This window comes from Salvelinus sp. IW2-2015, linkage group LG1 (genome assembly GCF_002910315.2).
Source record: "Salvelinus sp. IW2-2015 linkage group LG1, ASM291031v2, whole genome shotgun sequence".
NCBI classification, from domain to species: Eukaryota; Metazoa; Chordata; class Actinopteri; order Salmoniformes; family Salmonidae; genus Salvelinus; species Salvelinus sp. IW2-2015.
Genome location: NC_036838.1, coordinates 5728447 through 5755462, shown reverse-complemented (window position 1 = coordinate 5755462; position 27016 = coordinate 5728447). Strand labels below are relative to the sequence as shown.

Sequence of the window (27016 nt, the reverse complement as noted above, 5' to 3'; positions counted from 1 at the left end):
AGGGACACATTATTCCATTTCTGTTAGTCACATGTCTGTGGAACTTGTTCAGTTTGTCTCAGTTGTTGAATCTTGTTATGTTCATACAAATATTTACACAAGTTTGCTGAAAATTAACGCAGTTGACAGTGAGAGGACATTTATTTTTTTGCTGTTGTGTGTGTAGGGACTAATTTGTACATATCATGACTTATTTCAGCATGATTTATTGATTTTGATATTACTGAAAATGAGTTTGTCCTGGCTAGTCAGAGCAAACGTAGCTAGCCAATACAGCCTGATACCAGTGAGTTTGTCCTGGCTAGTCAGAGCAAACGTAGCTAGCCAATACAGCCTGTGTAGTGCTGGTGGTGTAGGCCTAGTTAAGCATGTTGTTCGTGCAACAGTATCTTCTAAATCAAGAGAGGAATAGGTGAAGCATGAATGTTAGCTAGCTACATGAAGTAAGAAAACATGTAATGTAACATCTAATTTGGGTCCCCTGGAAACACTGACCAACACTTTTTGTTCCTACCCTGTTAATAATTCCTCTCTGGTTTAGTCATTTGTTGTCATGTCAAACAACAACGACACATTCAAGGTGCTGCCCACTATATTACAACTATAGAATTAGAATCTTCATATTTCCATGATTCCAACAGTTCACCAGTTCACTAGGCCTAGAGGTTTTGCTGTCATGCGTGGCACAGTGTGAAAATGATAACAAAAGTGCAGGAAATGCAGACATTTATGAAAATGCTCCAAGTTGTATTGAACAGTATGAAACAATCAAAGCCCCATTTTTTGAAATCACTTTATAATATATGTTGCCACGCTAGGGTCATGAACTACTCAAAAATATAAAATACTGCCATACTACCAAAAATATTAAAAATATGGTGATTAAATCGCCCGGCCCTACCATCCATCCATCCATCGTAACAGTAACTGTCTTGTCCTTTTAAACATGCAGTATTTCAGAACCTGATGATGCTCTGTGTGATACTCTGTTCTCTCTTCCAGGTGTGTTGTGTGCTTTAGTGACTTTGAGTGTAGGCAGCTACTGAGGGTATTACCCTGCAACCACGAGTTCCACGCTAAGTGTGTCGACAAATGGTTAAAGGTAAGCCCCATTCCATCCATCGTTAACTCTACAGTTACGTCTCAAATGGAACTCTATTCCCTATATAGTACACTACTTTTAACCAGGGTGGCACCCTATTCCCTATATATATATATAGGGTATAGGGCTCCGGTCAAAAGTAGTGTACTAACACCTTTCTTTTCCCCTTTATCTTCCTTCCAGACCAATCGCACTTGTCCAATCTGCCGGGCGGACGCGTCAGAGGTGCACCGCGAGGTGGAGTGACTGATACCCAGGCTTTGAGATCTTTGATTGGAAAGCAGCACAAAACTAAACCCACGGAGCCTGTCTGTCTTAGCGCCTGCCTCTGCCTCAGCCTGCCTGGGGCCTCCTGCCACCTACCCTGCCTGCGGCCTCCTGCCACCACTCCTGCCTGCGGCCTCCTGCCACCTACCCTGCCTGCTTCCTGCGGCCTCCTGCCACCTACCCTTCCTGCGGCCTGCTTCCTGGGGCCTCCTGCCACCGCTCCTGCCACCTACCCTGCCTGCGTGCCCCACCACCTACCCTGCCTGCATCCTGCGGCCCCCCTACCACCTCTCCTGCCCCACCTCAACAACAATAAGCAATCTAAGATTGTATGTTTGAAGCCCCTCCCTCGGTCGTACCTCTGCTGTGCTTCTACTGCTGCGTCTGAAAAGCTACTGCCTACCATAGCCTCATAGCCAGAGTTGTCCAGTCAGTCTGTCTGCCTGGGATAGCCATTGATCCACCTCCTCGATCTGCTCCTCTGCCTGCCCCAGTGTTGCAGATTCCAAAGATGTGACCTACCATACGTTGTTATCGTCGTAGGGCTTTTTACGTTTACAAGGTTTTTCCTTTTTTTGTTATCTTGTGGTTTTGGTTAGTTCTTTGTGACAGATGGGAGTTGGAGCTGCCTGCATGGGAGATGGTGATGACGGGGGGGGTGGAGCGGAGAGAGGCGTCACACATTGTTCAATCAGCAGGACCAATAATGGAAGTACTTCAACACGGTCAAAACTGTAGACCATTCCACTGGCTTGGAGGAGAAGTCTGGCTGACTGACCGTCATAGATGCATGTTTGTGTAGGTGACTGATGGGCAAAGTGACCTGTTAATAATGTATGTTTTGCAATAATGTATTGATGATTTCAATAGTTCGTTCCCTTTTGTTTGTGTTCTTTTTCAATCTGCTAATGCTATTGTGAAAATATGACTTGCTGTGGTTAAAATTAGCGTGAGGTTATGTACTCATCTGGATACTGAGAATGATGGTCCACCACCGACCTGTTGGGGATATATCCGCTCCTCCACGCCCTGTTGTTACATACTGTGATACACAACTGACTGGATAGAGGGAGGGAGGAGGAGATTATGCTGTGGAGTTTCCCTTTTTGTTCTGGTGAAGGTCCTCAGATCGGCCCCCAAGAGAGAGGAGAGGAGGGGACAAAGCACTGCCTGTCTGTGAGGTCATCTGCCCTTTCTGCAAATTAACCACATCCATCCTCCTCTCCAGCCTTGGCTCTGTGTGAGTGCCGGCTGGATCTCAGGCAGCGCTGAGGGGGTTGCATAGACTGTTGATTCAGACTAGCAATATTTTAATCAAACGTCATTTTAAAGGGAAAAACAACAAGCAAACAAAAACAAGGAATTCTGTCTCACCCAGAGAGGGGGACCCTGGGAGGGGGCTTCACTACCCCAGAGAGGGGGACCCTGGGAGGGGGCTACACTACCCCAGTATCACCCATGCTGACTGCTGCATAAAGCAGTATGTGCAATGAGTGATGGGTTTTAACGTGGACATTTTTTCTTCCTGTTTTTGGAAGAACCAGGCATTTATTTGTTTGTGAGCCAAATATTCAATATAATATATATATATATATACTCTTTCAAGATTTCAGATCTGCCTTCAAGACCTTGACAAGCACAAACCCTATTTACTTACTAATCTTTAAAAAGAAAAAAAAATCCCTTTGTCATTTCCACTTGTTTTTAAGAGTATCATTTTTAAATAGTGTTATTTATTGGTTTTAGCTATCTTAGAGACAACGTGTTGAAGGACAAGGTCAGAGCACTAACATGGAAGTGTGTGGTTAAATGGTATGTGTTCTAATCTAAAGGCAACTTAACTTGGTCAGGTCTTGTTGTTAGGCCGTGCTAACTAATGGTGTTGTAAAAAGATGAAGTGTTTGTKTGRTGCATAGCTTCGGTGTGAAAGCTTCTCGATAATCGTCTTGTTTTTGAAGACAAAAGAATGTTATAACTCCCTGTTGTAAACATCTCTAGTGACTTGACAAGACAGACGCTCTGTCCCAGCTGACTGTACTTTTTTTTTTACAGTGATGATCAGGACAGGACGGGGTTGGAGACAAAGATGGGAGGGAGGGAGGAGTGGTGTTTGGTAGAGTGATACACTGTTAGACATCTATAGGGCTGCGTCCCAAATGGTATCCTAAGTAGTGCACTACTTTTGACCAGGGCCCATAGGAACTAGTGCACTACTTTTGACCAGGGCCCGTAGTGGCTAGTGCACTATATAGGGAATAGCATGCCATTTGGGTCTCTGTGCTCATCTTTGACTTCCAAAACGGAATGTTGTTGGGGTGTTTAAAAAAAAAATGTTAGTCCGGGTGTCTTTTGTAAGTGTTGTGTGAGTAGGGAGCCTCCTTTCTATTCCCAACTGCCCCAATAAGCACTGCGAGGCAGATGGACACTTTGCTTTCTTGTGTAAAAGGACCTTGCCATGTTTTCTATAGCGAATGTGAGTCTCTTTGTGACATGTGTTACCACCTTTAAAGAAGAAGAAAAAGCCATCTTGATGAGTTTAAAGTAAAAACCCACAGCTTTGAGAGTTAATCTGTGTACATATCTGTCCACTGGCATATATTGTGAGTTTGAAACAAAAAAACAAAAAAATCACTCAGGGCCTCTCAGTATATAAGAATAAAAGGAAAACAGTCTGTTCTAATTTGACAGATGCCATGAAAAGATTAGTGGTGGATTTGAATTTTCTTGGTTGTTTTCCTCAGGCCTTGCATATTTTTAATGTAATCAATTAAAATAATAATAATAATAAATAGTTTTTTTGTTTGTTGCCAGAGTGTAGTGGATATTACATCATATAATTACAAATTTAGTTTGTGTTCTTGAACAACCACACGACGTACAGACATGCATATTTACATAACGGTTGTGGTCCCATTTTAAAACGTGCCATTGATGCACACTATCCTACCTAAAAACTACAAGGTGTTTGCATGATTAAAAAAAAATAATAAAAAAAACTAAAAAKTAAAACCAATTTTTGTGTATTTCCAGTGAAAGATATCTAGCCATGGGGGACGGTGGACTATTTAACGGTGCACAATATGCATGCATGTCCTACCAAGTCCCAACTGGTTTTTTAGCTAGCTCTAGTTGGCTTCGGGTCCGTTCTTCAGAGGGAGTTCCGTTACTGCTCAGCTGATAACTGCCATGCGTTGTACTGCACACATTTGTAACCCAACCGAATGACTACAAGATTTTATTACGCTTTATAAAATAAAATAAAAAGTTACCTGGACTTGGAACTGGGGAGAAATCCTGGATTTTAAAGTTGTTTGGTTATGCTATGTTGTTATTGCCTCAGATAATAAACATTCACTGCAAAGCCATAGTGAAAAACCAATAGATCTGCTTTAGGTATGATGCTGTTTGACATGAGGATCTGACCTGATGGATTCTTAGAGCATGTTGCTATGCTAATAGCCTTAAAATAGTCAGTTACATTTTAAAGAAGACTTGTTAGTCAAACTAATTAACCTCCTAACTCTCAATGTAGATTTGACATCTAGATACCAGTTGGAGGCTGCTGAGGGGAGAACAGCTCGTAATTATGTCTGGAACGGAGTCAATGGAATGTAATCAAACACATGGTAACGTGTTTGATACCATTCCACTGATTTACGCTCCAGCCATTACAACAAGCCCGTCCTCCCTAATTAAGGTGCCACCAACCTCCTGTGCTAGATACCTTTTATTCACTTATTGAAACATTAGCACCATGGTTTGGGGGGGGGGGGGTTAAACATTATTTGGCAGGTTTTAATGACCATATTGTGATTTTTTTTCTTCTGTCCCAAATACCAGAAAACCTCATGTAAAGTCAAGTAACTTAAAAACAATACATTTTAAATAGAATCTTGTAGTCTTTCTGTAATCCAATTCATGAATAATCTCACAGCTTGTGTGGTGCAAAAGGGGGAAAAACTTTTTTTTTTATAAAATGCTGTTCCAATAATAAAACKGCTAAAAATAATTTATTTAGGATTTGATTTCTTTGTTTGCGTCGTAGATTCACTGTTTTTCCAATGATGTGTTGCCGTGGTGGGAATAGTGGTCTGTCTACTGATTCTACGGCTCCCTCCAGCTTCTAGGGGGTCTCCCACCCAACAGGCCAGGGGCATTAGAAACAACAGATGTTTGCTTTGGTACTTGCACATTTTACAGTTACCTCATTTTTGCCATGTTTGGATTTAAAATAAAATAAAATGCTCATATATATATATAAATATATAGGGAAAAGATTCTGAATGCTATCATTTTTTCATTCCATTGGAATCATTGTTTGTAGCATTTAACTAGTTATAGTGTATTATATATACACACACCTGTATACTGATTGACATTTTTCAGATTTGTACTTTTTTAAAATGAAAAGTTGTTAGTTCTGCTTTACCGAGTCGTGCGATCATATTTTTTTTTAATAGTTGTGGCTGATTTTGAGAGTAGTTCACTAATAAATGTATGATGTATACCAATATTACAGCCGTGTCCTTGCCTGTTTTCACTGTAATCACCATTAGAGTTGTCATGAATGCCAGGATTGAGTCCCACAATGTTCCCTTATATAGTTCCCCATTTTTGACCAGAGCCCTAGGCTCTCGTAATGTGCAGAAAAAAGGAATGCGATCTCTCTAGTATTTTATGAGACATACACTACAATCACCAAAAGTATGTGGACACCTGCTCATCGAACATCTCATTCAAAAATCATGGGCTTTAATATAGAGTTGGTCGCCCCCTTTGCTGCTATAACAGCCTCCACTCTTCTGGGAAGGCTTTCCACTAGATGTTGGAACATTGCTGCTCTAACAGCCTCCACTCTTCTGGGAAGGCTTTCCACTAGATGTTGGAACATTGCTGCGGGGACTTGCTTCCATTCAGCCACAAGAGCATTAGTGAGGACGGGCAACTGATGTTGGGCGATTAGTTCGGCCTCGCAGTCGGCATTCCAATTCATCCCAAAGGTGTTTGATGGGAATCTGTTCAGGCCAGTCAAGTTTTTCCACACCGATCTCGACAAACCATTTCTGTATGGACCTCGCTTTTGTGCACGGGGGCATTGTCATGCTGAAACAGGAAAGGGCCTTCCCCAAGCTGTTGCCACAAAGTTGGAAGCACAGAATTGTCTAGAATGTCATTGTATGCTGTAGCGTTAAGAGTCACTGGAACTAAGGGGCCAGAACCGTGAAAACAGCCCCAGACCATCATTCCTCCTCCACCAAACATTACAGTTGGCACTATGCATTTGGGCAGGTAGCTTGCTCCTAGACGTTTCCACTTCACAATAACAACACTTGCAGTTCAAGCATGGGACAAACACACTGTTGGAAAGGTGGCATCCTATGACGGTGCCACGTTGAAAGTCACTCAGCTCTTCAGCAAGGCCAATGTTTGTCTATGGAGATTGCATGGCTTTGTGCTCGATTTTATATACCTGTCAGCAACAGGTGTGGCTGAAATAGCTGAATTTGAAGGGATATCCACATACTTTTGGCCATGTGTATTTATTCAGATTAACATAATACACTTGTTTTCCCACATATCTACAAAAACGTTAAAAACTGACAATGCTTCAAGGTTAGCAGAGATTCTGGGAGGAAGGCTGAGATTTATCTGACCAAGAGAGCTGGGGATGGGAAAAGAGCACTGACAGCCAGGAATATTATCAAAACCATCACAACATTTTAAAATGTTTAATTTATAGTTGTTGGAAAATGACATCTTAAACATGACCAGCCCATTCTGATGTTACAGGAGAAATAGGCATCTATGAAATCACCACAGGCAGACTGTTATACTAGAGATAGGTAAAAGCCACATGCTGAAAGCTGTGGCCCTCTTCTTGTTGAACTGTGTTGTCGTTCTAAACTGCAGACGGTATGGAAACTCAACCCTCGCTTGTTTGGTCGTCTCAAGACAATTACATTATATAGAGTCAACTTTGATTGAATAATGAATAATAAAAAATAAAAAAAACGGTGCTTTTTCAGCCTTGTTCTTTAAATATCCAAAGTATGTACAGGGAGTTAACATCTCTCCTTTTAAAACAACAGTATCAGGGCTGGCGGGTTGGCTAAATTATTTAGGGTCAGAGTTTTTGTTTCATTATTTTAGACAGTGACCCCTAGTGCACAACGGCCATTTAAAAAAAAAAAAAAAATGGGGGATAGAAACAAGGTAAAAACAGAACAGCTGATTTGCTCATGTTGGAGGGTTAGCTAGGTGTCAATCGTCCGTGAGGTCCTGAACAAAGAGGACCTCGGAACGGCTGAGGCCGGCCTCTTTGAGGCTGGGTGGGTTGGGCTGCTCCTCCGTGGGAAGGCAGGGCAGAACACGGCGGGGGAAGTTGGTAACTAACTGGAATTTCTCCGGAGTCTCCTTCAACGAGAACAGGAAGTCGTATATTACCTGGAGAAACAGAGGGAGAGATGTGTTGTTGTTGTTGTCAAGGCCATAAGTTCCATTGGTATTTGCCAGGGCAGTTTAATCAGACTGTTACAAATGACACGACACATAGAAGAGCGACTAGGCGTTTGCTGTGTAGAACTGGGAGTCAAGGCTCCACTGGTGGTCAACAGTTAAAGCTACCACCTGTAAGTTAACTAGAGCAGAGCCGTGTTCGTACGGTCAGGCTGTCTTACCGAGCAGAGCCGTGTTCGTACGGTCAGGCTGTCTTACCGAGCAGAGCCGTGTTCGTAGGTCAGCTGTCTTACCGAGCAGAGCCGTGTTCGTACGGTCAGACTGTCTTACCGAGCAGAGCCGTGTTCGTACGGTCAGACTGGCTTACCGAGCAGAGCCGTGTTCGTACGGTCAGACTGTTCTTACCGAGCAGAGCCGTGTTCGTACGGGGCAGACTGTCTTACCGAGCAGAGCCGTGTTCGTACGGTCAGACTGTCTTACCGAGCAGAGCCGTGTTCGTACGGTCAGACTGTCTTAGAGCAGAGCCGTGTTCGTACGGTCAGACTGTCTTACCGAGCAGAGCCGTGTTCGTACGGTCAGACTGTCTTACCGAGCAGAGCCGTGTTCGTACGGTCAGACTGTCTTACCGAGCAGAGCCGTGTTCGTACGGTCAGACTGTCTTACCGAGCAGAGCCGTGTTTCGTACGGGCAGACTGTCTTACCGAGCAGAGCCGTGTTCGTACGGTCAGACTGTCTTACCAGAGCAGAGCCGTGTTCGTACGGTCAGACTGTCTTACCGAGCAGAGCCGTGTTCGTACGGTCAGACTGTCTTACCGAGCAGAGCCGTGTTCGTACGGTCTGTCTTACCGTCAGAGACTGCTGGAAGAGGAACCGCCTCTCTACTCTGGTGTCGTTAGGCAGTTTGAAAACTATCTTGACGCTGTCGGGGTCGTCTGCTGGGGGCTCGGGGGGAAGACATTCTGACTTGCGCTCCTTCTCTTCGTCCAGCGTCTTTAAAAGAAAAGTATAAAAATAACAATTATTTAGCCACAGTCAAACTGGCAACAACAAAGGATTAAAAAACATTTTAAATGTAGTCAGAGAGAGAAGTCAGAGAGGACAGACTGAGCGCGAGTGAGGAGACAAAAAGATTGACAAGACAGAGAAAGAGGAGAGACAGTATCAAAGTGTCCTCACCCTCCTCCTCCTCTCCTCGGCCAGGACGGTCTGCCGGACCTTCTCCTCCTCCGCCTGAACCTTGTCCTGCTCCTCCCTCTTCCTCCGGTCCTTCTCCTGGTCGGCTCTCAGCGACTCCAGGTAGGCCTCGTCCTGCTGCGCCCGCAACACCTGCGTCTGGTTCCTCTCCTCCCTGGAACACCCCCCCCCCCCACACACACGTTCCATTAACCTAGTTTCTGAGGTCTAATTCAAATTCCAGACACACTACATCTCCAGGACGAGAGACGGACGTACGGGAGACGTCACCACACTACATCTCCAGGACGAGAGACGGACGTACGGGAGACGTCACCACACTACATCTACAGGACCAGAGACGGACGTACGGGAGACGTCACCACACTACATCTACAGGACCAGAGACGTCACCACACTACATCTACAGGACACGCAGAGACGTCATCCACACTACATCTACAGGACCAGAGACGTCATCACCCTACATCTACAGGACCAGAGACGTCACCACACTACATCTACAGGACCAGAGACGGACGTATGGGAGACGTCACCACACTACATCTACAGGACGAGAGACGGACGTACGGGAGACGTCACACACTACATCTACAGGACCAGAGACGGACGTACGGGAGACGTCACCACACTACATCTACAGGACAGAAGACGTCACCACACTACATCTACAGGACGAGAGACGGACGTACGGGAGACGTCACCACACTACATCTACAGGACCAGAGACGGACGTATGGGAGACGTCACCCCACTACATCTACAGGACCAGAGACGTCACCACACTACATCTACAGGACGAGAGACGGACGTACGGGAGACGTCACCACACTACATCTACAGGACCAGAGACGGACGTACGGGAGACGTCACCACACTACATCTACAGGACCAGAGACGTACCCACACTAACATCTACAGGACCAGAGACGTCACCACACTACATCTACAGGACCAGAGACGTCACCACACTACATCTACAGGACGAGAGACGTCATCACCACTACATCTACAGGACGAGAGACGTCATCACACTACATCTACAGGACCAGAGACGGACGTACGGGAGACGTCACCACACATACATCTACAGGACCAGAGACGGACGTACGGGAGACGTCACCACACTACATCTACAGGACCAGAGACGGACGTACGGGAGACGTCGCCAACACTACATCTACAGGACCAGAGACGTCACACACTACATCTACAGGACCAGAGACGGACGTACGGGAGACGTCACCACACTACATCTACAGGACCAGAGACGTCACACACTACATCTACAGGACCAGAGACGTCACCACACTACATTACAGGACGGGAGACGTCACCACATACATCTACAGGACCAGAGACGTCACCACACTACATCTACACAGACGAGAGACGTAATCACACTACATCTACAGGACCAGAGACGGACGTATGGGAGACGTCACCACACTACATCTACAGGACCAGAGACGTCACCACACTACATTCTACAGGACCAGAGACGGACGTATGGGAGACGTCACCACACTACATCTACAGGACCAGAGACGTCACCACACTACATCTACAGGACAGAGACGGACGTATGGGAGACGTCACCACACTACATCTACAGGACCAGAGACGTCACCACACTACATCTACAGGACCAGAGACGGACGTATGGGAGACGTCACCACCCTACATCTACAGGACCAGAGACGGACGTACGGGAGACGTCACCACACTACATCTACAGGACGAGAGACGTCATCACACTACATCTACAGGACGGAGACGTCATCACACTACATCTACAGGACGAGAGACGGACGTACGGGAGACGTCACCACACTACATCTACAGGACCGAACAACATCCACATTATTTTCATATAAGTAAAATAAGCATTCAAACCTGGGTTTCAAATACAAAAAAACGATTCACGTACTTTTTGAGTTTGTCTGAAGTGCCAGATGGCCTGCTATTGGAAACCACAGCTCTGCAATCACTCCATGTCAGTCCCTTACTGTTCAGACATCAGGTAGGATCAGTCCCTTACCGTTCCAAGCGTTCAGACATCAGGTAGGTCTGGTTGGCCTCCATGATGAAGGTGAGCTGATTGAGGAGGTCCTCTGATTGGATGAGCCCCTCCAGACGTCCACCACCGTCATCTTACGGTCCTTCAGCATGATCATGGCCAGGAAGGGGAAAGTGTTTCTCACGGCAGCGCCTGGGACACTGAGGTACAGACACACACCAAACACAGATTAAAACAACACTGAAATAAAGAGATTCCTCCTCATATCTTAGGGGACTGACGAAAAATCATCCTAAGTTCCCAGCACGGATGACTGACTTTTATCTTTAACCTTATTTAAAACCAGTTATGGACAGGAGGCAGCATTTCCACTTTGAACGAATTGCGTACCCAAACGGATTTTCCTCCTACTTTGCCCAGAAAGGTAATACATGCATATTAATATTACTATTGTATAGAAAACACCCTTAAGTTTCTAAAACTGTTTGAATTAGTCTGTAAGTAGAACAGAACTCATTTGGCAGACAAAAACCTGAGAAGACTTCCAACCAGGAAGTGAGAACTCGATTTTCAAAACAGTGCCAAATGATACCCCATATAGTTATGGAAAAGCAAACACTTCCTAGGGCTTCCACTAGATGTACCATCTTTAGATTTTGGTTATATGATTCTACTATAAAGGAGGGGCTCATAGGAGCTATTTTACTGACTGGTCTTCAGAAATCTCAGTCTCTTTTTGCGCGAGCGAGAGAGAGTGCTCTCGTTCCAATGCTCTTTCTTCAGACAATGAAATTCTCCGGTTGGATCCTTATTGATGATTAATGTTAAACACATCCTAAATATGGATTGCATACATCATTTGACTTGTTTCTACGACCTGTAACGGAACTTTTTGAGTTTTTGTCTGGAGGGATTGCTCGTGCGTCATGAAAATGGATTCGTGGGCTGAACATGCTAACAACAAGTGGCTAAATGATGGGCTTTATGGAACTTTTCAGTCATTTATTGTCGAACTGGGAATCCTGGGAGTGCCTTCTGATGAAGTTATTCGAAGGTAAGTGCATATTTATAGTGTTTTTGTAGCTTCTGTTGACGCCAAAATGGCGACTATTTCTTTGGCTGGATTGTGCTCTGAGCGCCGTTCTCAGATTATACTTTTTCCGTAAAGTTTATTTTGAAATCTGACACAGCGGTTGCATAGAGGATAAGTTTATCTTTAATCAATGTTTATTATGAGTATTTCTGCAAAATCACCGGATGTTTTGGAATCAAAACATTACTGCACGTAACGCGCTAATGTAAACTGATATAAAAAAAAATAATAATAAAAAAAAAAAATATATATATATATATGCACATTATCGAACAAAACATAAATGTATTGTATAACATGATGTCATATGACTCATCTGATGAAGATGTTCAAAGGTTAGTGATTAATTTTATCTCTATTTGTGGGTTTTGTGAAAGCTATCTTTGCTGTGAAAAAATGTCTGTGCTTTTTTGGATTTGGTGGTGAGCTAACATAAATATATGTTGTGTTTTCGCTGTAAAACATTTTAAAAATCGGACACGTTGGCTGGATTCACAAGATGTTTATCTTTCATTTGCTGTATTGGACTTGTTAATGTGTGAAAGTTAAATATTTAAAAAAAAAAAACATTTGAATTTCACGCGCTGCCTTTTCAGCGGAATGTTGTGGGTGTTCCGCTAGCGGAACCCCTGGGCGAGAAAGGTTAACCAGATCAGACTGACTGAGAACACATCCTCATTTACAGCAACYAGTAAAATAATTAGGCCAGTTCCTCTTTGTAGAATGGATCTCCAGCTCTAGGAGATCTAGGTAGTGAAGACAGCATGCAAGAGTAGACGATGTGTACCTCTGTATCCCTCAGGCCTGCTGGTGGAACAGGCCCAGAACAGCATCCGGGTGTTAAGGAAGGTCATGACCTCTTCTGTACATAACGTGGAGCTGGAGGAAGATGGAAACAGAAACACATGAATATAAACCAGGGGAAAATATCAAATCATTTATACTAATAACGAAGAGGGGGAAGACATATGAATAATACCAAGCATGCCACAGATATGGAAACGAGCAAGGAATACCTCCCATCCAATCCACTGAATAAATATTCAAACCAACAGAAGRGGAATTCTAACTAGATAAAACAAACTCCCTCAAAAAAGGGTTTTTGTTCTGTTTGTGTATGTTGGCCTCGTGTAAATGGATCATATGTTGTGTTATGGGACCTACCGACAGAACTGGTCTGTATCCTGGTTGTCCTCTCCATGGAGGTAAACTAACAAGTAGCGAAGCTCACGTTTGGCATCATTCAATGCCTACAGGTGGGGAAACAAACATAACATATAACACTACCAGCTATCAACCAAGTTACACAGACAGTTGAAGTCGGAAGTTTACATACACTTAAGTTGGAGTCWTWAAAACTCATTTTTTCAAACACTCCACAAATTTCTTGTTAACAAACTATAGTTTTGGGAAGTCAGTCAGYACATCTACTTTGTGCATGACACAAGTAATTTTTCCATCAATTGTTTACAGATTATTTCACTGTATCACAATTCCAGTGGGTCAGAAGTTTACATACACTAAGTTGACTGTGCCTTTAAACAGCTTGGAAAATTCCAGAAAAAGATGTCATGGCTTTAGAAGCTTCTGATAGGCTAATTGACATAATTTGAGTCAATTGGAGGTGTACCTGTGGATGTATTTCAAGGCCTACCTTCAAACTCAGTGCCTCTTTGCTTGACATCATGGGAAAATCAAAAGAAATCAGCCATGACCTCAGAAAAAAATTGCAGACCTACAAGTCTGGTTCATCCTTGGGAGCAATTTCCAAATGCCTGAAGGTATCACTTTCATCTGTACAAACAATAGTACGCAAGTATAAACACCATGGGACCACACAGCCGTCATACCGCTCAGGAAGGAGACGCATTCTGTCTCCTAGAGATGAACGTACTTTGGTGCAAAAAGTGCAAATCAATCCCAGAACAACAGCAAAGGACCTTGTGAAGATGCTGGAGGAAACAGGGACAAAATTATCTATATCCACAGTAAAACGWGTCCTATATTGACATAACCTGAAAGGCCGCTCAGCAAGGAAGAAGCCACTGCTCCAAAACCGCCATTAAAAAGCCAGACTACGGTTTGCAACTGCACATGAGGACAAAGATTGTACTTTTTACAGAAATATCCTCTGGTCTGATGAAACAAAAATAGAACTGTTTGGCCATAATGACCATCGTTATGTTTGGAGGAAAAAGGGAGAGGCTTGCAGGCCGAAGAACACCATCCCAACCATGAAGCACGGGGGTGGCAGCATCATGTTGTGGGGGTGCTTTGCTGCAGGAGGGACTGGTTCACTTCACAAAATAGATGGCATCATCAGGAAGGAAAATTATGTGTATATATTGAAGCAACATCAAGACATCAGTCAGGAAGTTAAAGCTTGGTCGCAAATGGGTCTTCCAAATGGTCAATGACCCCAAGCGTACTTCAAAAGTTGTGGCAAAATGGCTCAAGGACAACAAAGTCAAGATATTGGAGTGGCCATCACAAAGACCTGACCTCAATCCTATAGAAAACTTGTGGGCAGAACTGAAAAAGCATGTGTGAGCAAGGAGGCCTACAAACCTGACTCAGTTACACCAGCTCTGTCAGGAGGAATGGGCCAAAATTCACCCAACTTATTGTGGGAAGCTTGTGGAAGGCTACTCAAAACGTTTCACTCAAGTTAAACAATTTAAAAGGCAATGCTACCAAATACCAATTGAGTGCATGTAAACTTCTGACCCACTGGGAATGTGATAAAATAAATAAAAGCTGAAATAAATAATTCTCTACTATTATTCTGACATTTCACATTCTTAAAATAAAGTGGTGATCCTAACTGACCTAAGACAGGGAATRTTTACTCTGATTAAATGTCAGGAATTGTGAAAAACGGAGTTTAAATATATTTGGCTAAGGTGTATGTAAACTTCCGACTTCAACTGTACATCATATGTACACACACACAAGTATGAGGATACCCCTTCAAATMAGTGGATTTTGCTATTTAAGCCACACCTATTGCTGACAGGTGTATAAAAATCAAGCACACAGCCATGCGATCTCCAAAGACAAACATTTGCAGTAAAATGGCCTTACTGAATAGCTCAGTGACTTTCAACGTGGCACCGTCATAGGATGCCACCTTTACAACAAGTCAGTCCGTCAAATTTCTGCCCTGCTAGAACTGCCCRGGTCAACTGTAAGTGCTGTTATTGTGAAGTGGWAACGTCTAGGAGCAACAACGGCTCAGCTGCGAAGTGGTAGACCACACAAGCTGAACGGGAACGCCAAGTGCTGAAGCGCGTAGCAATCATCTGTCCACGACAGCAATTCTCACTACCGAGTCCCAAACTGCCTCTGGAAGCAACGTCAGCACAAGAACTGTTAGTCGGGAGCTTCATGAAATGGGTTTCCATGGCCGAGCAGCAGCACACAAACCTAAGATCACCATCATGCACAATGCCAAGCGTCAGCTGAGGCGGTGTTAAGCTCGCCCCCATTGGACGCTGGAGCAGTGAAAACGCATTCTCTGGAGTGATGAATCACGCTTCACGGACGAATCTGAATGCTACCTGCCCCAATGCATAGCGCCAACTGTAAAGTTTGGTGGAGGAGGAATAATGATCTGGGGCTTTTTTTGAAGGTTCTGGCCCCTTAGTTCCAGTGAAGGGAAATCTTAACGCTACAGCATACAATGACATTCTAGACGATTCTGTGCTTCCAACTTTGTGGCAACAGTTTGGGGAAGGCCCTTTCCTGTTTCAGCATGACAATGTCCTGTGCAAAAAGCGAGTTCCATACAGAAATGGTTTATAGAGATCGGTGTGGAAGAACTTGACTGGCCTGCACAGAGCCCTGACCTCAAGCCGATCTAACACCTTTGGGATGAATTGGAACGCTGACTGCGAGCCAGGACTAATCGCCCAACATCAGTGCCCGTCCTCACTAATGCTCTTGTGGCTGAATGGAAGCAAGTCCCCGCAGTAATGAACCAACATCTAGTGGAAAGCCTTCCCAGAATAGTGGAGGCTGTTATAGCAGCAAAGGGGGGGGACCAACTCCTTATTAACGTTCATGATTTCAGAATGAGATGTTGGACGAGCAGGTGTGCACATACACTACATCAACAAAAGCATGTTCTAAATCGATTGAACCTATATGGATTCTGGAACATCCGCTTCCTTAAAACCATTTAGTCGGTTGTTCAATAAAATAAAACTTGGCGTGTGTCAACTTTTTGCGTTCCAATATACTTCTTGTGGATGGTCAAGGTACTATACTAGTATCCCAAATTGAGATTGAAACTGGACTGGGGAACCTGAGTAACACACCTGGCTATATGTTCCCTGGTAAAACACTGGATGCGATCGACCGTACTTCTCTTCAAAACTATGGATGAAGGAGACAACGTCACCCACGGGGTCTGTGACGCGTCCACGAGGGTCTGGCCTGACCCACCGCAGGGCAAACCTGGGGAGGAGGAGGAGGAACCAATCAGTCKCCTTTATACAGAAACGTCAGGCAGCTCATGTTTATAAAGGGAAACTGATGGCCAAATACAGTTTCTTTGTATTACCTAAATATGTCCAGAAGTGTGTAATATGTCAATCTGAAAGGTAGCATTATCATGTAGTAACTCCATCCTATTAATCCCTGAAAAAGTAAGAAAAAGACCAGATGAGACATGATGATCAGAACAGTGGAAAGATTCAATGAGAATACTACAGCTGTCAGCTGGATGAGTTCAGTTATGGACTTGATTTCTGTAAGCAGAAGGTTGCCCCACTGTGTATGCGAATGTCATATTGCAGAGTCTACCTTTAAAGTTGAGATGCAAGAACAATTTACCAGTGACATATGAGACAAGAGAATCAGTGTACGTACTCTGGGTTGTGGCCTGGAGACGATATAACTATACACTCTGTGGTCTGCTGTGTTGACCTGTAAGGGTCTGGACGGCGGAGGGTTAAACACACTAGGAACTCCTTCCTGCTCATTCAGTCTGTCCTGCACCGCAGCCTGGGAACACACACACACACACACACACACACGATTTGATCTCAACTTGGACAGCACAGGAAGACTAAACCATGACCATTTCAAAGAGCAGAGATCATGATGAATTTAAGGCAACATTTGTCACATGATATATATTACTGCACTGTATGTAACTCATTCATAACAGTGCAACCACTGAGAAATTATTGTGCATGATGTCCTGTGTATTTTGTGGTCTTCAAGGCCCACATCAACAACAAAAAAGAGCCATTCATGTATTTTGGGGTTGACAGTTCTTACCTCGATGTTCCAATTGTGTTGTTCTAATGTGCGCCGACATTGGTCCATAGACTCCAAACCTGTCAAGTCCTGAAATCAAATCCAAAAATCATTAGTCTCAGATCTAACACTAGTGTACACGGGACTGGACCAATCTCCAATTGATTGGAGTACAGATGTTAGGTTCAACGAATTTATTCCAATAATTCCTACAGGACATTTCCATATCTTGGTTCTGGATGAAACAGAGGGGGGCCTTACTAGGAACTACCCTGTCATGTGCCATAACAGTTGTGTCTGATGATCACTCTCAAGCCATCTTTTCAGCGAACAGTTTAACTAAGTAACGTTAGCTTTGTTGACCTAGCTAGCCAACTGTCGTTAGCCTAGCTAGCTAACGTTAGTTGTAAGTAACTAAGACAAGTCCTGCAAGATAACTAAAGTTCAAAAATGTATTTTCTAATTCACCATACACTGATTGAAGTTTGCTGATGTGATTCTTTGGGGGAATTGTCGGGAACYGACYAGCAATTCAAGACAATAGTTTGTAGAGAAAATAATTGGTGTGTTGTTAGATAACGTTAACGGTAACTGGTTAGTTAGTTAACCGAGGCGCTAGGGGTATCGAAATTATATTGTCAAAAAGCAGTTTTACACCCATAACGTGATTTATATTGAACKATTTCCATCGTATATCTAAACATACATTAATATGGAGTTATATATAAACTACTGTAAGCCGAATAAAGGTTGACTACCTGAAATTGAAGGAGTTTTTCAGTCTGCGCCTGAGATAATTCCTGCTCCTCTGGCGCCGCCATCTTACCTCGCCAATAGTTACTTGCAGTTTGCAAACGATTCGTTCTTCTTCTTCTATGATATAATAGCAATCCGCAAACCAACGTTAAAGGTGCATGCCGCCACCTATTGTGCTGGAGTGTGTGGTTAATCACGGTTTACAACATTTCTAAGTCCTCCTACCTTAACTCAGTACGTCTGAGAAAAGAAAAAAAAAGAGCCCTACTAACTTCTAATAGACCCTTCCCCATCCCCCAAATGCCGTCCAAACCCCTCCAACCTCAATCTGTCCCTCTCTTCAACATACTTACAACAATATAACAACACATGCTCCACTCCAGACATGAACCAATTCACATGCTTGCCAACCAGATGTAATGACGAGTTCAATGTGCAATGTCCTAAGCGCAATCGAGCAAACACCACTTCGTCTTTTCTAATCTGACCTTTGAATTTTAGTCCACCGACCTTTCTTTGTAGGGCATATAAATGCCGGTGRTCAGAGTCCCATCTCTTCTGCCACACATCTATCAAAATGGCTCTGATCTTACATTTGGCCTCACCMCTACCCAGAGGAACATTCATATCAATTATATCTAGTTTRAAAGCTCTTTTAGCTAACTGGTCTACAATTTRATTCCCTTCCACACCCGAATGTGCTGGGYCCCAGCAGAATCTRACTACTACACACATTCTCTCAATTCTCCATGATAACATTGATACCTCCAATAGTAGGTCACTCCTATTAGATTGACCAGATGARAAACTATTCAATACAGACAGAGAATATYAGCATATAATAATTCTAACAGGTTGTACGTGTAACCGGTGTGAAATGGCTAGCTAGTTAGCGGGGTGTGCGCTAATAGCGTTTCAATCGGTGACGTCACTCGCTTTGAGACCTTGAAGTAGTTGTTCCCCTTGCTCTGCAAGGGCCGCGGCTTTTGTGGAGCGATGGGTAACGATGCTTCGAGGSTGGCTGTTGTCTATGTGTGCAGAGGGTCCCTGGTACGAGCACAGGTAGGGGCGAGGAGAGGGACGGAAGCGATACTGTTACATACGTCCTCCACCCACTGGAGGGCAACTATTATCYGTAACAGCTCAACTGAYTATACTTTCCTTTTGTCTACCAAGGTTAGATCAACAACAGGATCTGGGAGTAACCATGGAGGAACATCCCCTATCACCACAGAAGGGCCAACCTCCAACTCCCTCAAACCACTCTCATCAGCAAGCTTTCCAACTGTCTAACCAAAACCACTACCTTGTCTACTAGTATATTCCCAACAGTCATCTAGAACAGTAGCAGTGGGATGGTCAACCTCACAGCCTTTCAACCCAATAAACTAAACYGGATTAACAATGGGGTCCATCAAGTGCTGAAGGAGTCTTGCCTCAAATATCTGTTTTTTGTTCACTGTGTGTGCCACTCTCTGCAGCTCGCTCATTTGTAGTTCTAAACATATTTAGGGTGTTTTTTTACTCACTTTTTGTCTCTCCCACGACGTTATTCCTCTCTCCTACAGCGTCCATCACAATTACATGCACATGGACAATTATGAATATTCAGCGATGACGTCATTTCGCGACTTTTAGGACAGGCAATAACTACTTTCCTTACAAAAAATATCAATAATAATAATTTTTTGTATTATTGATATTTTTTGTATGTTTGAGTAWTGTTAATACCTGTGTTTGGTGTGCTAGACATGTTTGATGTASCAWTGTAAGTTGATTTTTGTATTATGAATAAAAAAAAMAGCTACTTTCCTTAKTGAGGAGTTGGCAACACTGCCTCCCTCTGTACCTAGTAACCGTAGCTCCGTGAACAGACACTCTGCAAACATGGCAGCTGCCGCTACCCCGGTTGTCCCTGAACAGTCAGCGACAACCACCCATTTACCAATGCTCGACATATCCAAGCCCCCCGTTATAGAGGGATTTACACCGCTATCGCGACCCAGAGAAGAGACGTTTCAGGAGAAGTTTATGAGGAAGTCGAAGGAGAACCCGTTCGTCCCTATAGGTCAGTTACGTAAGCGGTACTGTAACTCTATTGAAAATTGTCCAATGTCCACAGCTGTACCTAGTCGGCTTCAATACATACTGTTACTAAATTAGATGTTTCATGCATTGAATAGACTGTCATTTGGTCGTTCACTTACGACCAAGAGACAACACTGTTGTAGCTAGTTAGCTAACTATGTTAACTCGTTTGCTAGCTAGCAGGGGAACGGCATACAATCAACTTAACCGCTAATTTGGTAACTTTACAGCCAGCTACAGTTTTTTTAAATAAGATGTGTCATGCAGTGTCCTTGTGGACCCCATACACTAAAAGGCGTCAACATTGATTATTTGATTGGAACATAGCCGAGTGTCCCAAGCCCCGTTATGAAACATTACAAGGGCCATAATGCCCTTTGTCAAGGAGTTTCATAAAACAAAACATGTATTATAAGGGTAAACTAGTGCAATTAATGGGTCATACACTGGGTGCCAGACTACACAGGTCAGTAACTGTCAGTGTAACATAGTTAGGTATTGGACATTTATGTGAATATAACATCGAAACACTACAACACATTGGGCGTGCTCTCTGCAGCTCTTTCCCCTGTGGTTACAGAATGAATTGCATACACAATCAGGCCTAAAATATCTTCAAATTTACACCAGTCAGGGTGCTTGTTCTTTTACAGTACAATGGACTGTACACCATTAGACCCTCCCCTTCAGTCTTACAAAACAAAWCAGAGAAGCATTGAGACCACTGTGAAACAAAATGGAAGTTACTGAATGCGCCTCCTTTCACATCAGCTATTTTCAGACCGTTTATGGAAAACCTAATTGTTTTCTCCTCTCAGGTTGCCTCGGTACAGCTGGAGCGTTGATGTACGGTCTCCGAGCCTTCAAACAAGGCAAGACCCGGCAGTCCCAGCTCCTGATGAGAGGACGTATCTTCGCACAAGGCTTCACTGTAGTCGCTATCATCTTCGGRGTGTTCACCACAGCACTGAAGAAAAACTGAGCAGCATCAGGGTTGTATTCATTACTGCAAAACCTTCTTTTTTTTGCCAACGGGAAATAACTAAAACAAGGGGTTTCTTATTAGACAAGTTCAGGTAGTCCCTCCTTGTTTCAGACCGTTTTCTAGCGTTCGTTGGCTAGTGAATACGACCCAGGCCTTCTGGAACCTCCCGCCAGTTTATCCTCTCCTTGGAGAGAACCGTAGTGGGAATGAAATMATGTTTGAATATGTAGAAAGACTAACAGAACAGATATTTAAAAAAGGGCCAATCAACTGTTTTTTCTCTCTCTCTCCTTTTTCTGGACTTCCTTAACTGTGCTTTGGGCCGATCCAGTCAAATGAAATGTACACCCTGTTCTGCAGATGGCAAAACAAGCACGGCACAGACTGCCTTGAGTTTTTAAAACATAATGCAGCCATCCACATATGTAGACACACAGCCAACCCACTACCACTTGCTTATCTGTTAGAGATCCACCTCTGTAATACAGAGAATTATTACAAGATTCAGAACCACCTTTTTAGCACCATGTATTGTCAGTTCCACTAGCCATGTATTAGCCATATCAAGTAAAACTGTCCTGTCCCTTTAATAAAAATGTAAAAATTCATAGTTTGTGTGCTGTAATACTTGAGAGAAAGATGGCACATAGGACCAATATAGTGAAATAAGGGGTGTTGTAGGGACCGGTGAATAAGGGGTGTTGTAGGGACCGGTGAATAAGGGGTGTTGTAGGGACCGGTGAATAAGGGGTGTTGTAGGGACTGGTGAAGATAATCTGTCACTGTGGGGCTCTGGTAAGGGAGGCAGAGGTACAGCCCAGGGCTTTCCTACTGCATTTTACCAGTAAGCCTTGGGGCTCTGGTAAGGGAGGCAGAGGTANCCAGGGCTTTCCTACTGCATTTTACCAGTAAGCCTTGGGGCTCTGGTAAGGGAGGCAGAGGTACAGACCAGGGCTTTCCTACTGCATTTTACCAGTAAGCCAATGGTCTCCAGTCTTCCCAAATAGCCCCTGTGTATAATACAGTCTTATTTTAATGCTCACACAAACCCTTTGATTGATGAAGAGTTTTTAAATGTTTATTGATGAAGAGTTTTCCAGTTCCCATGTAACATTCTGTGTGAGGCTGGATGATACCATCCTAATAGATAACAGTTGATCACAGATTCACAGGAAATGCAGCTGAAAATGAAAAAAGGGGGGGGTTTGAAAATATGACTCAACATTAGACTAGTGTTCATTCATGTGGTTTAATAACATGGCCATGATTAGGACTCTAAACAGAGTGGCCACGAATCCCACTTTTCCTGGAGCTTTTACCATGTGGCGTTTCTCTACGTTCAGTCTCAACAGGCGACTCTGGTGAACGGTGCTGATTTAATAACATAAGATCAATCTATCTGGGGAGGGGGGTTACCCAAGGAGCCGCAGCCTTGACCTAAAAACCATGACGTAACAAGCCCCCCCCTATTATGTGATTTCTTGTGATGCCGAGGATCAACCTCAGAATGATAGGATTCTTTAGATGGGAAGACACTACTTTTTTGTTGGAACAGACTATGTTGTCTGATCCCAGATTTGTTTTATGCTGTCAACTTCTATGGCCATCGCCTAGACCGTATGTAGAAAGGGTCATTGTCCCGTTTGGCAAGACCGCACAAAATAGATCATAAACCAGGCRATAAATAGTCAAGCTTGGGAAGGAAATAAAAGAAAATTGCCAAAAATACAAACAGTGACAGGAGTTCAAAGTTCAGCAAGGCCACAAGCTCATAGCATCTAAAATGTCAGGACAAATTACTAGGTACCGTTAAATAATCAATTAGGAATATTATACAACAGTAAATTAATAGGTGTGTGAATCAATATTTAACAAKAAAAAAAAATGGCATATGTGGTGCCTGAACAGGACTGGCTATATTACACCCGACACATTAAATCAAATACAAAGTATAGTGGAGATGAACCTAATCTGTTATTTGATAAAAGAACACTTCACACCCTAAATATTGGGGAGAGGAATCATACTTAAAAGATAAAGGTTTGACCCAATGCCCTTCTCTTTTATGAGAGGGAAGAAGTTTAATAAAGATAATACAGTAACCATATTTTCTTAAATTCAGTAATTGTAGCGGTCAAATAGAAGCATTGTTGAGGGGAAGTTAAAGGGACAGAGAGCAGTCAGTCCTTCATGTTAAGGTAGTGAGGTATATTACATCGGGAATAAGGAAAGATGGGGGGCAGAGACAATACCTTTCCTCCACATGTTAGAGACATGACAGAAAACAGGAGGGTCTGAACATATAAAGAACCCCGGAACCAAAAGAGTAGATATGAAAAGAACCTAGAACATTCTACCTGAATGCAAACCAGGGTTCATAACTCAAGAGCAGGGAAACATCYCCYCCCCTCCGTTCCATTGGCCGTACTAGCGCACCAGAGGTGTCTGTTTGAGGGCTATGAGGACCGAGCYCATCCGGGACACGTCCTTGGCTGTCTTGTTGGTCTTGGGGTTGAAGTCACAGAGACGGGCCACTCTCTCCCACTCCGTCCCTGGGCTGTCACCGTCAGCCTCAGACAGGAAGGCCTCTTCAGATGCCCTGGAGGAGGGAAGGAAGGGAGATATGGACGAGGTGTTGGACAAGGTGTTTGATGGACGGTTTCCCGGACAGAGATTAAGCCTGGTTCTGGACTAATTAGCATCTCCTTTGAAATAACATTTTATTAATCTGTGTCAGGAAAACCGTCCCATAGAGATTAGTACCACTGACATGCCATGCTGCCAAAACACTTAACTTTTCAAAACACTCAATCACTTCCACGTCAGACTCACAGCCCCGCAAATAATGTCCACGTCACAGACCCTCAAATCACTTTCACGTCACAGACTCACAGTGGGTGTACATTTGACTAAAACTTACACACAGTATTGAAAATAGGCTACATGCATTTCTGGCAAATGTTCACAACTGAAATTATAAGATGAAAGACAATGAACACTGTTGTTGTCATTTATGGACATAGTCAAATACAGTCCCTCCAGGACCCAAAATGGAGTCTAAATAATGTGTTTGTTTCACAGTTGGGACATGCAAACACCTTTAACTACAGGTAACAAACTTAAAAAGGTAGAATGCCAAGACAATACTAAACCATTAGCAGAAGAGTTTTAAAACCTACACAAAGTTTATCACTTGAGAGTTGGGCTGTTTGTAGAAAGTCTCATCAGCAAGCCTAGGTGTTTAGAGCAAAAGACAGCAGAAAAGAAGAGAGAGATGAATCAGTGTCACACAACATGCAGAGTTAAGAGTTGGTAGGACAGGAAGCCGTAGTGACAGAAGGCCAGATTAACTAACACGATTCAAGAGGGGAAGTTCCATCAGATGAACACTACATTGTAGACTGACCAGGTGAATCCAGGTGAAAGCTATGATCACTTATTGATGCCACTTGTTAAATCCACTTAAATCAGTGTAGATGAAGGGGGAAGAGACGGGTTAATGAAGGATTTTTTAAGCATTGAGACATGGATTGTGTATGTGTCACGCCCTGACCATAGAGAGCTTTTTATTCTCTATGTTGGTTAGTTCAGGGTGTGACTAGGGTGGGTTATCTAGGTGAATTATATTTCTATGTTGGCCTGATATGGTTCCCAATCAGAGGCAGCTGTTTATCGTTGTCTCTGATTGGGGGATCATATTTAGGCAGCCATTTCACCATTGTGCTTTGTGGGATCTTACATTGTCTAGGTATAGTTGCCTGTGAGCACTACTCTGAGCCTCACATTTCGTTTGTTCGCTTTATTGTTTTCTTTGAGTTTCACTACCTAATAAAGAGGATGGAACCACGCTGCATCTTGGTCCACTCATTATAACGACCGTGACAGTATGTGTGCCATTCAGACGGTGAAATGGGCAAGACAAAATATTTAAGTGCCTTTGAACGGGGTATGGTAGTAGGGTGACAGGCGCACCGTTTTGAGTCAAAAAAACTACAACGCTGCTGAGTTTTCCCCCACACYGTCAACAGTTTCCTGTGTGTATCAAGAATGGTCCACCACCCAAAAGGACATGCAGCCAACGGGAGGCCAGGGGTTGAAAACGGGTCATTGATGAAAGAGAACAAAGGGAGGCTGACACGAGTCATGCAGAGCAACAGACAGACAGTCAACCTGACAGACACATTAAACTAATGTAAGAACTCGTTGTACTTTGAAACTAAATGGGGTGTGGCAGCCGACGACCTTACAGGGTTCCACGTCTTTCAGCAACAACAAAAACAAGACACAGCAGTGGGAACGAAAACACTGGAGAATTGGAACGAAAACACTGGAGGATTGGAACGAAAACACTGGAGAATTGGAACGAAAACACTGGAGAATTGGAACGAAAACACTGGAGAATTGGAACGAAAACACTGGAGGATTGGAAGGAAAACAATGGAGAATTGGAAGGAAAACCACTGGAGAATTGGAAGGAAAACCACTGGAGGATTGGAAGGAAAACCACTGGAGAATTGGAAGGAAAACCACTGGAGAATTGGAAGGAAAACCACTGGAGAATTGGAAGGAAAACCACTGGAGGATTGGAAGAAAACCACTGGAGGATTGGAACGCAAAACACTGGAGATTGGAACGAAAAACACTGGAGGATTGGACGAAACACTGGAGGATTGGAAGGAAAACCACTGGAGGATTGGAAGGAAAACCACTGGAGGATTGGAACGAAAACACTGGAGAATTGGAAGGAAAACCACTGGAGGATTGGAAGGAAAACCACTGGAGGATTGGAAGGAAAACACTGGAGAATTGGAAGGAAAACACTGGAGGATTGGAAGGAAAACACTGGAGAATTGGAAGGAAAACACTGGAGAATTGGAAGGAAAACCACTGGAGGATTGGAAGGAAAACACTGGAGAATTGGAAGGAAAACCACTGGAGGATTMGAAGGAAACCACTGCCTGGTCTGATGAATCCTGGTTCCTGCTGTTTCACGCTGATTGGAGGACTAGAGTATGGAGGAAACCATGAATCCATCATGCCTCATGTCAACYTTACAGGCAGGTGGTGTGTTTTCATGACACACATTGGGCCCCTTGATCAAAGTGGAGCAACGTTTTAATACCACATGATATCTGAACATCATTGCCAATCAGTTACATCCCTCCGTGGCAGCAGTGTATTTTTTTCAGCAGGATAATACCCTATGCCYAAAGGCAGGGATTGTCCAGGAATGGTTCCACAAACACGAGTGACTCCAGCTTACTGCAGTGTCCTGTCCAGTCCCCAGTCCCCTCGAGTATCTGTGGGATGAGACGGAACGAGCTATTCAGAGTAGAGATCCACTACCGTAGGAAGCATTGGAGTCAACATGGGCCAGCATCTCTGTGGAACACTGTCGACACCTCGTAGAGTCCGTGCCCTGGCTGTTAACACCCCGACGACTTGAGGCAGTTCAACTGACTATTAGGAAGGTGTTCCTAATGTTTTGTACAGTCAGTGTATAGGACAATACAACTCCATTGTCACGATAAACACACAACATTGTCTCAACCATCATAGTCCACAGTAGTCAGCAGTTTAGACAATGGCCAGATATACTGCAACCTGACATTTATAGGTCAATGGACATTTCTAGCCTCAGGTGTATCCCAAATGCCTCCCTATGCCCTATTTAGTGCACTACTTTTGAACAGAGCCCTATAGGCCTTGGAGTACACTATACAGAGAACCAGGTGCCATTTGGGCTGCAGAGTGTTCAGTTTTCAGGCTGTTGGCCTGGACGCAGTTCTC

The 27016-nt window shown here is 43.7% G+C and overlaps 4 protein-coding genes across 5 annotated transcripts in view; 2 read left to right on the top strand and 2 right to left on the bottom strand.

Moving 5' to 3' along the window:
* The window catches only part of LOC111956012 (RING finger protein 44), a 29173-nt gene extending 23288 nt beyond the window's left edge, over positions 1–5885 (top strand). Inside the window, 2 exon segments of the mRNA XM_070438778.1 lie at positions 1003–1102; positions 1286–5885. Of these exon segments, the coding sequence (XP_070294879.1) occupies positions 1003–1102; positions 1286–1348 (163 nt within the window). The 3' untranslated portion in view covers positions 1349–5885.
* A 1198-nt stretch (positions 5886–7083) lies between these two features.
* faf2 (Fas associated factor family member 2) lies at positions 7084–18574 on the bottom strand. Its single transcript, XM_023976348.3, is given in 12 exon segments — positions 7084–7813; positions 8672–8815; positions 9002–9173; positions 11061–11163; positions 11166–11218; positions 12901–13011; positions 13297–13382; positions 16452–16590; positions 16697–16773; positions 17005–17139; positions 17419–17487; positions 18156–18574. Coding segments are annotated over 12 exon segments (1335 nt in total). The 5' UTR covers positions 18219–18574; the 3' UTR covers positions 7084–7630.
* Positions 18575–19748: 1174 nt separating this feature from the next.
* higd2a (HIG1 hypoxia inducible domain family, member 2A) lies at positions 19749–21834 on the top strand. The gene is made up of 2 exons (XM_023975785.3): positions 19749–20221; positions 21060–21834. Exons 1-2 carry the CDS (start codon positions 20041–20043, stop codon positions 21221–21223), a joined length of 345 nt encoding a protein of 114 aa, XP_023831553.1. The 5' UTR covers positions 19749–20040; the 3' UTR covers positions 21224–21834.
* Positions 21835–22288: 454 nt separating this feature from the next.
* cltb (clathrin, light chain B) overlaps positions 22289–27016 on the bottom strand; it is a 17655-nt gene continuing 12927 nt past the window's right edge. Inside the window, exons 5-6 of one of the 2 annotated variants that reach the window (XM_023974818.2) lie at positions 24406–24459; positions 22289–23825 (exon numbers count right to left, since the gene is read on the bottom strand). In XM_023974818.2, coding sequence (XP_023830586.1) covers positions 23654–23825; positions 24406–24459 — 226 coding nt within the window. In that variant the 3' untranslated portion in view covers positions 22289–23653. The remainder of the gene's footprint in view (positions 23826–24405; positions 24460–27016) is intronic. The other variant, XM_023974900.3, reaches the window with a different exon arrangement.